At 34.9% G+C, this 14,848-nt stretch overlaps 1 protein-coding gene across 3 annotated transcripts in view; it reads left to right on the top strand.

The window, feature by feature from the left end:
• Positions 1-14,848, top strand: part of Csmd3 (CUB and Sushi multiple domains 3) — a 1,130,934-nt gene that overhangs the window by 554,776 nt on the left and 561,310 nt on the right. For all 3 annotated transcript variants that reach the window (XM_028765583.1, XM_028765601.1, XM_028765593.1), the window contains 2 exons: positions 6,161-6,264; positions 12,747-12,859. In XM_028765583.1, coding sequence (XP_028621416.1) covers positions 6,161-6,264; positions 12,747-12,859 — 217 coding nt within the window. The remainder of the gene's footprint in view (positions 1-6,160; positions 6,265-12,746; positions 12,860-14,848) is intronic.

The raw sequence follows: 14,848 nt of genomic DNA, 5'->3' as shown, positions 1-14,848 counted from the left end.
TGTGCTGCTGCTGCTGCTGAGGGTGGGGCTGGAAACATGCCCAAACTCTTTGGAAGAGTTCAGGAGAATAGGAGTAGTTAGGAGTTTGGATTTACTTTGATTTGATTGTGACTGTGCCCTGGCTCTTTCCCCTTGAAATGGGAAAGAATTTAATTGTTTTTTATTTTATGGGAGCCCATAGTAGAAAATTTTTGAATTTTAAAAGACTTTGGATTTTTTAAAAGAAATTGACTATTTTAAAGGGACTGAACTTTTAATGTGTTTTAATTTGTAAAGACTGCAGAACTTTTCAAGTTGTTTATGCATTTAATTTGAGAACTTGAGGGTGGATAAGAGGAGAATAGTTGTGGCTTTGGGGAAGTAATGTATTTGTGTGTCAAGTTATCAAGGAGTCAGTTGTGCAGGCTAGTCTTATGCCAACTTGGTACAGGATAGAGTTACCTTGAAAAGAAGGAAACTTAGTTGGGAAGATGCCTCTTTAAGATCCATCTGTAAAGTATTTTCTTAATTAGTGAGTCATGAGGGAGGACCCAGCTCAATATGCATGGTGCCAACCAGCCAAAATACATGACTTGAACCTTAAAATGGACCCCCAGACAGAGTTATTAGATTAACAGTCTGGCACGCCAAGGATGGGTAAGATTCTGCATAGAGCCTTGCCAACCTAAGACAAAAATGTATTGCTTTTGATAAAGCATATTCCATGATGGGTAAGGAAGGCATTCTTGTCAGTATGACCTAAGACAGGCTCAGTCTTGTTAATGAGATAAAAGAGAGAGAGAGGTGGAGAGCCTTTGGGGATGCTTGGCAAGAATCTGACATGGGCCAAAGACAAGAAAATGGGCTACTTGTCAGGAATATAACATTGGACAAGGACAAGGAAGTAGGCTTCAGGCAGCAACATGACATGAGGCTAGAACAAAGAAGTAATTTCAGGGAGGAATCTAAATCTTAGGCTAGAACACGGAAATAATCTCTGATAGGAACCTAAATACTAGGCTAGAACAAAGAAATAATTTCAGACAGGAATCTAAATTTTAGGCTGGAACAAGAAGTAGGCTTCAGACCTGAAAATGATCTTGGGCTAGGACAGGGAAATAGACTCAGATACTTTGGTTATCTGATAAGCCCTTAGAAACAGTGATTAAGCAAGTGTTCACATAATTGGGTTTAATGCCTTGCTTTTTCTTTGACTATTTGTGTTTATTATTCCTTGACTATTTGCATCTTTTGTATTGCTAGACCCTCAACCTAGAACTGACCTTAATACATGCATGTAATTAAATTGGTATAAAAACATTAAGGAAGAGGGAGGATGAGATAAGGGGTTCTAGGGAGGGGAAATGGGGAAAGGGGTTGACACCCATATTATAAATAAACAAAATATCCAATAAAAATAAAAAAGTAATAATAATGAATGGTAGCAACCCTGGACTTCTGATACTGGATTCTAGAAGAATTTGGCTAAGCAGGCCAACAAGCAGCACCATGGCATAAACATCAGCTCCAGCCTCCTGGTTACTGTCCTGTTTGAGTTTCTGCCCTGGCTTCCTTCATTAATGAACTACTATGTATTAATGTAGGCCTAATAAACCCTTTCTTCCCTCACTGTTTGGTCATGGTGTTTCATAGCAGCAATAGAAAGCCTAAGACATTGTCCATACTGATGACATCCATGCTAGACATCACATCTCATTATACCGTTTTGATGAAAGAGCTGTACTGTTTTGAAAAAACATTCTCCTCTTTACTTGTGAGCATACTCAACACAAAACCAGACCCTAAAGTTGAGCCTGGTGTCACATAACAGTCAGTAGGGCTGAACACATCACTGATCTAGTCAGAAATGTATTTGGATTAGGACATTCTGAATATCTGCCTGCTTGACAAAATTTCTAGTGGTACCACTGACAATCAGTATGTTACCAAGGAAGCAGTTCAGGACCTCATTCCTCTCTGAGTTTAAGTCCAGAGAAGTGACCAACCATGATAGCACATTCTCTAACCATACTTTCTAATTTTATATCCTACAAGTAAATTTTCTTGCCAATGTATTCACTCACTACTTTTGATTAGTGCAGATGATATCATTGCACCTCTTCTCATCTAGACTTCACTACATAGATACCAAAATTTGTAGGCCCTGTTATGACTTCCTGAGACCATTCATAAATTTTTCATAATAACTTAGGCTGAGAGCATCTTCCAATATACCCTGTGTATGTGAGCTATAATTAGAATTCATTGACAATCCAAATCTGGTTTGCAAAACAATTTGAAACTGCTAGGAAGTAGGCTCTAGCACTATAAAATTCAATACTTATAATTCTAGCCTTACTGTCAGAGAAGCTCTTGAATTTACATTTGTCTCCACATGTTTTCCAAAGCTTAACCTTCAGCTCAGGCCTCCAGTGGCCAATAACTAGGGGCCTGAAGTTCACTTCATTGAATTATATTGACTTGTGGATTAAAGACACACAAGGCAGTAGTAAGGACTTTCAAGTCTTTACCTGAAGCAAAACAAGTATCCACATTGTTGAGAGACAGGAAACAAAGAGAGCATCTACAAAAGATATTAGTGATACAATCCAAAGGCTGCTAGATTCACTTAATAGTTAACTGCTGTGATAATGACTTTTGCAAGAGAGTCTTTCTGTGTGCCTCCATATCTCCCCCATCATGATGACTGACATCCTGTTATTTAACAGGCAATGATTTCTTTTTGACTCTAGATACTCTTTAGGTAGCTGTGCTTGACTAAGTTTAGAATCATCTTGTGATGAGGTGATTGGAATCCTGGAGCTTTTCAGCCATCTACCTAATGAAAAGTTTTGTTTCTTTTTGGATGTTTTCCTCAGTTTATCCTTTAACACAGGAATAGTGATCTGTAGGACATGACATTTGTCCTTCTGGGTTTGATTGGCTTCTTGCTGTCCTGTAATTTAATACAGAGATCTAAGTACTTTCTCGAGTTCAGAAGTAAACTGCAGACAGTGCAATTTTTGTTCCATTCATTACTTCTCCCTATCTTTTTTGCTACATTTTGTAATGTAGGTCAATCAACAATTGAGGTGATTCCCATCATTCATTTCTTATGTAGTTTCGGAAGATCCCTCTGATGCTTATTCCTCAGATGTGCCCCCTACCCCTTTTTTAAACTATAGCTTACTGTTCTCCATGCACCATCATGGCCAAGATTTTTCTCTTGTCTGTTTGGTACATTTTGCTTTATTGTTGACTTAGCACTCCAGGGCTATGTGGAATAATGGCACCACCTACCTCACTTCCACATGTCATACCTGAGGCAATCCAAGGAAACAATGAATATTATATGAATATAAGAAATAGACACTTGAGGAGGGTCGGGAAAAAAAGAAATAGACACTTGTGGGTTAGGGATAGTGTGCTTTGGCTGTGTTAACCTTCAACTTGTAAAAATCTAAAATCACTTGGCAGATGGGCCTCTGGCAGAGAGTATTTAACATTTTTATGTAAATAAAGACAGGAAAATCCCTCACTCTCTGAGGGATGGGAAGGGATGGGGTTTTTGACTGAGCATGCATTCATCACTCTCTGCTTTATAACTTTAATGTTATGCTAAAAGCTGGTTTAACACCCTGTTGATTTGACTCCCTTTCCATGAGAAACGGTATATTTAAACTGTGGGCCAGAATAGTCACTTTCTCCTGAGTTGCTTTTCTGAGAATATTTCATCACAACAGGATGAGAACTAAGAGAGATGGATGTGGCAATATCCATCATTGCAGAAACCATTTGACAATGTATACTTATATCAGCTCATCATATTATTTTGCTTAAGTATATATTGTAAAAAAAAATAGTTAAAATTTATAACTGAATTTTTAAAATTTATCAAGAATCAGTTATTTCTAAATGATTAGTTTTATATGGCTCTAATCTTATCTAAAATATTCAGTAATTTTTTAAAAAAGCTGGTGGTATCACTTTTTATAGGAGTATACTTTAATTTAAATAATTCAATGAATATGATAATAAAAAAGAAATTAATTAAGCAAAGATAGAACTCAAAATTATACAATTAGAAAGATAGAAATAAGGTAATAGAAATGACAAAAGATGGCTTAAGAAACATAGGAAACACAGCATCTAATTTATGTCAACTTCAATTTCTAGAGGGGTTAAAGAGAAAGAATGAAAAGATGAAGAATTTTCCAAAGTTAATAAAAGTCACAAATATATAAAAGGATAATTTATTACAAGCAGGATGTATAAGTCCCTATATGGTCCATTTTGAAAATAACCAGACTAATAACAACTGAATGAACAAATAGCTTCATAAATATGTGTATGAATAAAACACTGGGAAAAGAGGAAGGGCTGACTCTGGGTTGTAATTAAAAAAGAGAGAGAGAGAGATACAAGTTAAAAAAAAGAACACAAATTTGGCAGAAGTAAGAAATTAATTAAATAAAAATAGAACTCAAAATTATGCAATTAGAAAGATAAAAATAAGGTAATAGAAATGACAAAAGATGGCTTAAGGTATATAGAAAACACAGGATGTAATTTATGTCAACTTCAGTATCTAAAATAAAAGTTTCCACTCCCTGGAAAACCTACCTTTGATTAAATTAAAGCTGATTGGGCAGAGACTTTAATTACATCTGCAGTATCCACTGAGGTTTCCTCTCTGGTATAAACTAATCAAGAGACTAACTATCCTTTTACCTAGGCATTGTCCTAAGTAATACGGAAGGAATTAGAATGTCTACCTAAAGAAGGCACCTAACTTCTGAGGACTGAATATTCTACCAAATGGTTCCTTCTTGGCTTCTCTAAAAGGCAGTTTCCAAACTAGTGAAGTTGGTAGAAATTTTCAAAATATCTCTAAGTTTGACACAACACAACTCTCCCAGAATATTTTATCACATTTTTACAATGCAACTGATAAATATAAGGCTATTCTGCACTAGCAAACCTGGTCTGTAAGTTTGAGATATTTAATGATAGGTCTGAAATTCTAATTTTAGTCCTTTTTCTACCCAAGCAAGACATGAATAGCAAAGAGCCAAACATACTATGCAAATAGCTCACAGTAGGGACATACTTCCTTTATCAAGGCAACACCACCCAAATGTATCCAAACAGCATCAACAACTGAGGACCAAAATTCTGATGTCTGAGCATATAGTGGGCATCATCATTTAAATCACATCTTTCGACAGTCTGAATAAAAAACAGAATGATATATAGATACAGATAGATAAAACTTTAATTCTAAGCAAAAAACTTTTAAAAATGTGACTGTATAAACCATATACTTTTCATACATTTTACATATGCTGTAGTTGAATTTGAAAACATTTTCTTTACTTTTTTTCTAGAAATGTTAGACAGCTCTGTATATAATTCTTAGACACAGAGATATTAATATCATATTATACATTTCTATTTGTTGAAGGTATGGTTATAGTTATACACATTTATTTAACACTTTCTGAGCAGATTCTTAATTACTTTGTTTTTCAATATTATGTTAAATACTTAATTTCAGTTTAACTATATTTTGAAATGAGTATAGAAACAGTTTATGAAATGTTTTTGTAAAATCAATTCCAAATTATCTGCTATATACTAATGTGTCTCTCAAACTATATTTCTCCTGTTTTGGGAATACATTTTACTATGTTTGAAGGATTCTGCTAGTAAACATAAAATAAACCTGTTACACTAAATATACTCATTCAGATTCAAATTGGCTCTAACATTTTTAAGCTTTACTAGTTAAGGGAAATGGCATACTTTTTTTTCTCCGTTAAGTTTATAAAAAAAAAAAGTATGTGGAAATGTGTGGAAAACTACTGTCTCCCACATGTACTTTTTATAAAGACATTCCAAAGTGGATTTGCATTAATCATGCTTAAATCAAAGTGAGTGTTCTATAAACAGACATCATGCCATTTCATTGAAAATTTAATACAGAAGTTAAAAGATAGCAAGTGAAAACTGGGTGGTAATGTAGTCACTGGGCTTTGGATACTTTGGTGAGATCTGCTTTTCATAACATGATATTCATAAATAGTCTTATATTATTTTTAATTTTATGCCATTGCCTAAATTTTTGGTTTTCATTACATAATTCAATATACTTAAGGTGTTTGTTTTTATTTATCACTAGGTCATCCAGATAAACTTTGAAGAATTTGATTTGGAGATTGGCTATGACACATTAACTATTGGTGATGGAGGTGAAGTTGGAGACCCAAGGACTGTGCTTCAGGTGTAAGTAGTCAGTATTTCATAAGTGTCACAGTGTATCAAGAATTGGAGATGTTTACCCACAAATTATCTTTCAATACTCATGCAACACTATACCACAAATAGCACAGAATGACTTTGCAATAACATAATTATCATTTTCCCTTTTGTTGAAAATAGACTGTTTTCTCATATAATATATCCTGACTACAGATTTCTCTCCTTCTACTCATGCTAGTTAATACCTACCTTTCTTTTTTCTCTGGATCTACCCTTTTTCTGTTTCTCATTAGGAAAGAACAAGCTTCTAAGATGTAATAACCAAACTTGTCAAAATAAAATATAGTAAGATAAATTAAGAAAAAAATCACATCAAGCCTGAACAATACAATCCATCAGGTGGGAAATAGCCCCAAGAGCAGACACAAGAATCAGAGACCCAGTCATTCATAAAGTCAAGAGAGCCATAAATGTACTAAACTGAAGTAGGAAAAGGAGGGGCGCATACTTTTAATTTCAGTACCAAGGAGGCAGAGGCAGGTGGATTTCTGAGTTTGAACCAGACTGGATCTACAGATAGAGTTCCAAAAGAGTGAGGTCTACACAGAGAAACCGTATTTAGAAACAACAACAACTACAACTATAAAACAAAAGTAAACAGAGAAAAACATAAATAAATAAAAATAATAACAAACTGAAAGCTATAATATATACCCAGAGGAGAACCTCATACAGAACAGTGTAGACTGTGTTCTTGTGGCTTTAGTCTCTGTGATATTTGCTTCTGAGAGCTTTGTTCTTTTGGTAGCATTTTTAACATCAAAGAAGAAAGGATACCAAGAACAGGAGAAAAAGACTTTACAAGTGTAGTTAAAATCCTGTTTTCTACTCTATTGGAGGCCATACTTGAAACCAAAGTTAAGTATCTTGTACCCAATGAAAATGATCAAGGAGCAGATGAAGACAGACCACTTTTTCACGGTCATTAAATGAAAGGCTCATGCTTACAAGTGATTATGAATATAGTGAGGCTAAGGACAGCTGGGTAATAGAAGTCTGGGTAAAGAATAAAAGCTGTGGGTTGTGCTCTTCTATCCCTAGTAAATAATCATGTGGAGCAGGTTATTATGCAACAAAAGCAGACCTTTTAGTGCACTCTTCTTAGAAGAGTGGAATAAATATTTTACAAGTTTTTGTTCTCACAATGCAGTTCTCTACTGTCTTTAGTTTGTGCAGGGCATGGGCTTCAGTTCTTCCTATATTTTCCCTATTCTGAGAAATAGCATCAATATTTAAACATTGTATATGAAACCATACTTAGTCCTGTTTTCTTCCGTCTACCATCAGTAAATATTCCTCTTATAAACAAAATAGTTCTGAGGAAATATAATTCATTTCTTCTATTGCAATGAACAGTAACATAATTTGTTGGTGGTCATCTCCAAGCCATCTAAGAGAAGCTCAGTAATTGGCTAACAGACTTTACATTTAAAAGACTGTTTCAGCTCCTGCAGTCCTTTTCCTAACTTCCACATTAGGGTCCCCTCGCTAAATGCAATGTTTGGCTGTGTATATTCACATTTGTATTGGTCCATCTCTGGCAGAGCCTCTCAGGGGACAGCTATACCAGGCTCCTGTCAGTAAGTGTTTCTTGTCATTAGCAATAGTGTCTGGGTAGGAGCTGAAGGGGTTTGCAGCCTCATAGGAAGAACAACAATATTAACCAACAAGACCCACCAAAGCCCCCAGGGACTAAACCACCAACCAAAGAGTACACAGTGGTACCCATGTCTCGAACTAGATATGTAGCAGAGGATTGTCTTATCTGGAATCACTGAGAGGAGAAGCCCTTGGCCCTGTGCAGGCTTGATGACCCATGGTACGAGAAGGCTAGGCCGCTGAGGCAGGAGTGGGTGAGCGGGTTGGAGAGCACTCTCATAGAGGTGGGAGTGGGGGCTGGAGGAGGGGATAGGGGCTTGTGGAGGGGAACTGGGAAGGGGGATAACATTTGAAATGTAAATAAGTAAAATAACCAATAAAAATGGGGGGAAAAGTTTGTTTCAGTTCAAAAACACTTTTATTAGATAACTTACTGCTTCTTAAAATTATTAATTAAATACCATTGCATAGTATTTTCCTTTCCCTTTCCTTTCAGTATTCCCTTTCATGCCTTGTTTTCCTTTAATTTTGTTGTTATATATATGTATAAATGTATAAATATATGAATACAGCCTAATGAGACTGTTATGTGATGTCGGCCATATGGTTGTATGATTTCAGGGCAGATTACTTAAAATTAGATGACAAATTTAGAGTTATCCTTGTAGACGATATATTATTCCACTCTCAGCATTCTTTATGTGCCTGTGGTTCTTAGTTTAGGGATGGGGACCCATAAGATTTACTCCTCCCGTGATAGCATGTGTATTAGTATTGTCATTGTTTATATACTAGATAGACAGACATAGAATTTGGTTGTCATGGGTGTTGGTTCCCTGTCATTTCTAGGATATATGAACTCACAGCAGACTTAGTAGTCATCTGTCTGGCTCTCATAATCTTTTCTTCCCTTTCATGATGTTCCCTGAGCCTTTGATGTAGGAGTTCTGTTGTAGATGTAGACACTGTGGTTAAGCATTTCATGGTCATTTGTTCTCTGCATTTTGATTCATGGTAGTTTTCTGTGACAGTCTCAATCTCTAAAACATGATGCTTCCTTGATGAGGGATGAGAACTATACTTATCTCTGCATATAAGGATAATGATTTACAATGCAGTTAGAGATTATGCTGGTTTATGAAAGTTATATGCACAGGTCTTTCTTTAAGATTCATGACTTCTCTAGATGCAGGAAGTTGACTAGATTTCTAATACCAGGCATTTATCTCCTGTTGAGTGGAGTTTAAATTCAGTTAGACAGCTGTTAGCCACTTCCAAGACAGGCTTCACCCTTAGATGCAAGCTTTAGCCCTAGGTATGACTATTGATTGCTTCCTTCATTTAGCAGCATGTATAGTACCTACTTCTGGTACCATAAAACCCAGTTCTCAATGAGGAGGCTTTAAAATCATATCCATGTGTAATCCCCCAACTGATATGTTTACAGCGCATAGTGTCTTCAGCAATAAGGACTTACTTTCAGTCTCTGGAATGCAACAGGTACAACAGTAGTATTCTAAAATTTTTTTAGTTTTTTAACTTCCTTCACCAAAAACTTTTAAATGGCATTCTTCACACCCAGATTTTGATTCTCACATATGAGAATATTCACTATGCAATTTTGATTCTTGACCATAAATATTAAAATTATAGAATTCTCACTTTTTGTAGAGCTTCATCTTTATTTTTGTGTTTATCTATTATAAAAAGACTGGTAATTTCAGTGGAAAAACCAATTTCTTATTTGCTATTGTTAGCTTTATGTATATGTTCATTTATTGCATTCAAATAATTTTTAAAATGGTTTAGTTGCTATTTTCACCCAGGAATAACTGTCCTATAGCAGACACTACAAAAGAAAAGACAGAAAGAAATTTGGGGAAACTATGGAATAAGTATCTAAATAAACTATATTTGTTCTCAGAAGTATAAACCAAATGTTTGGTAAAGAACACAATGCACATGCAAACATTTGTCCATCAAATTTAATGACAAGCATCATTATACTTAAAGATTATAGTTTGAAATGTTCAGTAAATTAAAACTTTTAAAACCCATGTGCAATGATAATATCAAATCTACAATTACTGATTTCTTATCTACATGCGTCAACTATTCATTATCCTTTCAGGTCGTTGATCTCTTATAAAAATGTAACTGTCAAATGCAGTTTCAGGATTTTTGAAAAACTAATTTTTTTAGCAGTCAGTATCTTCAGTAAATTGCAGATACGGCAGAAATAACAAATGACTCACTTTTCATAGCAGGGTAGGAGAAACTATTGAATGCATTTTCATAAAAAGCAATAGCTACATGTTTATATGACACAAAGAAAATTGCTGGGATATAGAATGGCTGCTGCTCCCTAATGGATGTAACAAAAATGCTTTGAGTGAATCCAGAGATCAGTCATTGAGCCTAATAGATACTTAATAGATCCTGCCTTTATTTCAGTTTCTATTTCAGAGCTTAAGGAAGATTTCTGAGTGCGTTTAGCTGGGGTTTTTAAGCTTTCATTTCACATAAATGGACTAACCAGGAGGTTTAAAGCACAGCATGAATGCATACTCAGGCTACTATGTTTATAAATAAACATATATTGAAGATCATTTAGTCACAATGGATTCAAAATTGTACATTAAAAATATGTGAAGAACCAATTGAAAGCTTTATGTGAAGGACCTAAGGTTCCTGATTTGGCTTTCTAATATTTTTTAGTGTAAGGGAAAGAAGTTAGATACAGGATGCTCCAAACAGCAGGGAGCATTGGAATTTAAATCAAGTCCTTTGGAAAGAGTTACCTACTGAAGTTGCATGTAGAGGACAGTTTTAAGGGAGATATCTGCTGATCAGAAAATACAATTAAAAATAAAGTCACTAATAAGTACAGTGAATCCTTCCCACAAAATAGAGCAAAGATGAAGAAGTTCTTCTATTAAATGCAGATTAAAGCAGACTGTGATGTGCATCATAGGAAATCCGGTAAACAGACTCCACCAAAGAAAAATAACTCTCACTCTTTTATAAAGGCAGGTAGAGGTAATCCATCACACATGAGTTACTTGTCCTGATTCAGACAAAAAATGTAATTGTACCTGTTCTGTGACAAGCTGGAAGTAAAATCCTGGAGCCCTCTGTCTGGCTAAAACTGGCATAGGAACTGGAAGATATAATTCTTCCTCCTAGTTTCTGCATCAGAGGGTTGGCTTAAAGCAAAAGACACTGTTGCTATGAAAATTTTTACAAGTTAGTGAAGTTTTTAGAGACCTTTCTATGAAAAACATAGGAGTTATCATTTCCAGTTTTCTAAATCTAACATGACTGATATGTGGGAGTTTGATATGTGTGCTTTCATTATAAGTACAGGTTTCATTACTTTGTGATGTTTACCCTTAAACTAGGGGTGAATGGGAAATCAGGAAATACAAAGTCAGTAGAAAAGTAGCAGGGGATTAACTTACCACGTGAATTCTAGAGGCACTGGATATAGGCATAATTCATAACTGACCAGTACACAAAGCAGTGCAGTATATAAGAACAATTTGAATGTTTACCAGGACATAGAAGGCTGGCATGCTGGATACAACGTAATGAATGCATATAGTATATTTGTAGGTCATACATAGATTTCAAACGAGTCAAATTGCTTTATATTTTGAATTTGTGCCTATAGTAAGTCTATTTTCTCTATTTCTCCTTCTATATGAAATCTCTTTCCATATTCCAAATCTCTGAGTTACTCTTTTGATTTCATCCTTACTTAACACCTGGTTTCCATTCAATTGTATGATACACTTTTAATGACAGAAGCAATATGAAGCAGTTTTCCTTTTAGTAGTTCAAAACAGCATGCTGCTGAATGTGCATTCTTGATTTGGAGTGGCAGTTATGCTATGTCTTATAAGAAGGAAGTTCTTTTCAATAAAATCATTAGCAATAGAACATGTGTCACCCATCCTCTTAGTTAAGCATTGCTATTTCTGTGATGAACAGCATGACCAAAAGTATCGTGAAGAACAAAGGGTTTATTTCCTGATCCTTCACATCACAGTTTATCATCAACAGAAGTCAGGACAGTAGCATAACCAGGGCAGGAAGCTGAAGGCAGGAGCTGATATGAGAGCCATGGCGAAGTGCACTTTACTTGCTTGCTCCTCGTGACTTGCCTAGCCTGCTGAGCAGGAACTCAGGACCACCAGCCCAATGATTGTACCACCTCAAACGGGTTGGACCCTCCCTCATCAATGACTCATTACAATCTAATAGATACATTTTCTTAATTGAGCTTCCCTCCTCTCAGCTGACATTAGCTTTTGTCAAGTTGACATAAAATTATCCAGGACATCCAATAAAAGAGTATTAATTAAAGCATCACTTATTCACTATGAGAATTACAGAGTTACAGTATATTACTTGGAGATTTGTTGCTTAGGAAAGCATTTTGATAGTTCTCAGGAAAATCTACTCAAAGTTCTGTGGAATTTAAAGATTAAAATGATATACACTTTTTTGGAGACTAAAAATACTTAAAGATCTTTATAGATCCACTTTCCCTTTATAGTTAAAAGGGAAGTATAAAGCTCTCTGACACTCTAGTAATCTCTCCTTGGGGATATGAAAGATATAACCTAGTTAAACACATGAAATACTACTTTTAAATTATAAAGCTTGATCACTAAATTGTGTGTTTTATCCTTTATGTTATATCAGTACATAGCTATGTATGTTAGACAGTTCTATTTTTTTCTAACACTGAATGTACTGATGGATACCGCTTTCACAATTTGCATGCAGAAGATATTTTAGTAATCCATTTTTCTCTTCTTCTTCTTCAATCTCTTTTTCAGGCTGACTGGAAGCTTTGTGCCAGACCTGATAGTAAGCATGAGAAGCCAAATGTGGCTGCATCTTCAAACAGATGAAAGTGTTGGATCTGTTGGCTTCAAGGTTAACTACAAAGGTAAGGATGAAATTCTTCTGCAGAAAAATACGTTATCATAATACAGCCAAAGATTACTTTTAAATTCTGGTTTAATTGCATCTACAAAGAGAAGGAAAATGTGTTTTCTATAGTTCAACGAACAATATATTTAAAAAGAAATCATTTTTCTTTACCACTGTCAACGTTGATATTGCATATCTTTAAATAAAATAAGTTTTCCTTTAAAACATGCCTGTTGTTCATACTTCATCTATCACCTTATGCTTCAGTCATACTGGAATATCAACCATTCACAGAATAGAAAGTTAATTTAAACTCTTTAAATAATTTGCCTATCAAACCAGGTGTTATTAAATGATTAAATGTATTTGTAAATGAGTTAAATCCTCAAAATTCTCAAGTGCTCATTTGTTTTAATCTATGAGGTTAAAGTTATAGTGTTAGTATTGAAATTCACTTTAAAATAAGACAGAGGCTTCAATGTGTTTTTAAATTACTACTGCCCATTGCAGTAACACGGATCAAAATTAATTGCATGTGGATGTAAAAACGCTTCTAGTTTCATTTAGATTAGACAAATGCAGTTTAAATCAGAAACATTTGAGCAGTTACTGAACTTTGATTAAACTCAACATAGATACACAATATACATAGATATGCAAAGGTATAATTCTACATGAAAAATGTGTAAATATTCATAGATGCAAATGAGTCAGAAATCTATAAAGGTACATGTGAATGAGACTAATAAATGTTGCATATCTTGAATTTGTTATTTATATTGTGGCAAAATAATTATTCTCTATCTTATCAATTAACAATGGCTGTGAATTTTTTTCTTACTTGCTTAATAATTTCAATCAGCTTCCCTTTCCAAGCACTGCCATTCCTTTGTGTCTGGACATGTGAAATGAATGCAAGGTGTTGTCTGGGAGACTGGACACGTTCATTTTGTAATTTTCATTTGTAACTAAATTTAGTACTATATTAATTTGAAGAGTTCTGGAAATCTGTATCAATGTCAGTTGAATAAAAAGGTGCACTTGCCTGTGGTTTAAAATACATTCCTGCAGCAGTTTAAATACACATTTTTCTAAATAAGTAAAACAAATTTACAAACGGAAAAAATAGTAATCTTTTTCCTTTCCTTTTCAGTTTAAATAGAGAAGCAATGCAAGCATCCTTGCATTACTTTAATTTTTCATCATTTTTTCCAACCCTGTGTAGGGTATTTGTCATAAAATCTATAGTTGGTTAAACCTCAGAAACTATATTAATCATTAATGACAATGCTTCAACAAGAAAATTATTGAAAATTGGGATGAGGTTGTAGCGGCAGGGGGATTCTATCGACCTTTCTAGAATTCTCTTCTCCACTGCTGTTCAAGGGTAGCGGTTCAGTGTAAAAGAGCCCAACTCAGCATTATTTTACTCTCTTTTTCTTTGGGATTCAACAATAGTGCTTAAAAGTTTTTCCAAGGATCTGCATATATGTCAATTATTGAATGTGTTGTTGAATATAAAAACAGACACTTTCCCTTTCAAGATCATAATTTAGCAATGAAGATTAAAACCTACACAAGAGTTCATGCATAAATATCTACAGGTAAGATGTATCGGAAATCAATCCAAGAAATTCTAACTGAAAATTCATCTTATCTTTCTCCCACACTTCTATCCAGTTCCTTCCAATCTACCCTACTCATTGCCAAGGGTGACTTTCCAATTTTTTCCCTTTATCCTTGTCTCCAAACTCTGATTTAACAAGATTATATGACTCAAAAAAAAAAATAATGTCCAGGTGGTGGTGGCACACGCTTTTAGTCCCAGCACTTGGGGGGCAGAGGCAGGCGGATTTCTGAATTCGAGGCCAGCCTGGTCTACAGAGTGAGTCCCAAGACAGCCAGGGCTACACAGAGAAACCAAGTCTCGAAAAACAAAGAAAACAAATAAAAAAAGAAAAAAAAGAAAAGAAAAGAAAAGAGAGAGAGAGAGAGAGAGAGAGAG

Source organism: Grammomys surdaster, unplaced genomic scaffold (genome assembly GCF_004785775.1).
Source record: "Grammomys surdaster isolate TR1022 unplaced genomic scaffold, NIH_TR_1.0 63, whole genome shotgun sequence".
Taxonomy (NCBI): domain Eukaryota; kingdom Metazoa; phylum Chordata; class Mammalia; order Rodentia; family Muridae; genus Grammomys; species Grammomys surdaster.
The sequence above is the reverse complement of the archived record's forward strand: the minus strand, read 5'-3'. Positions and strand labels throughout refer to the sequence as shown.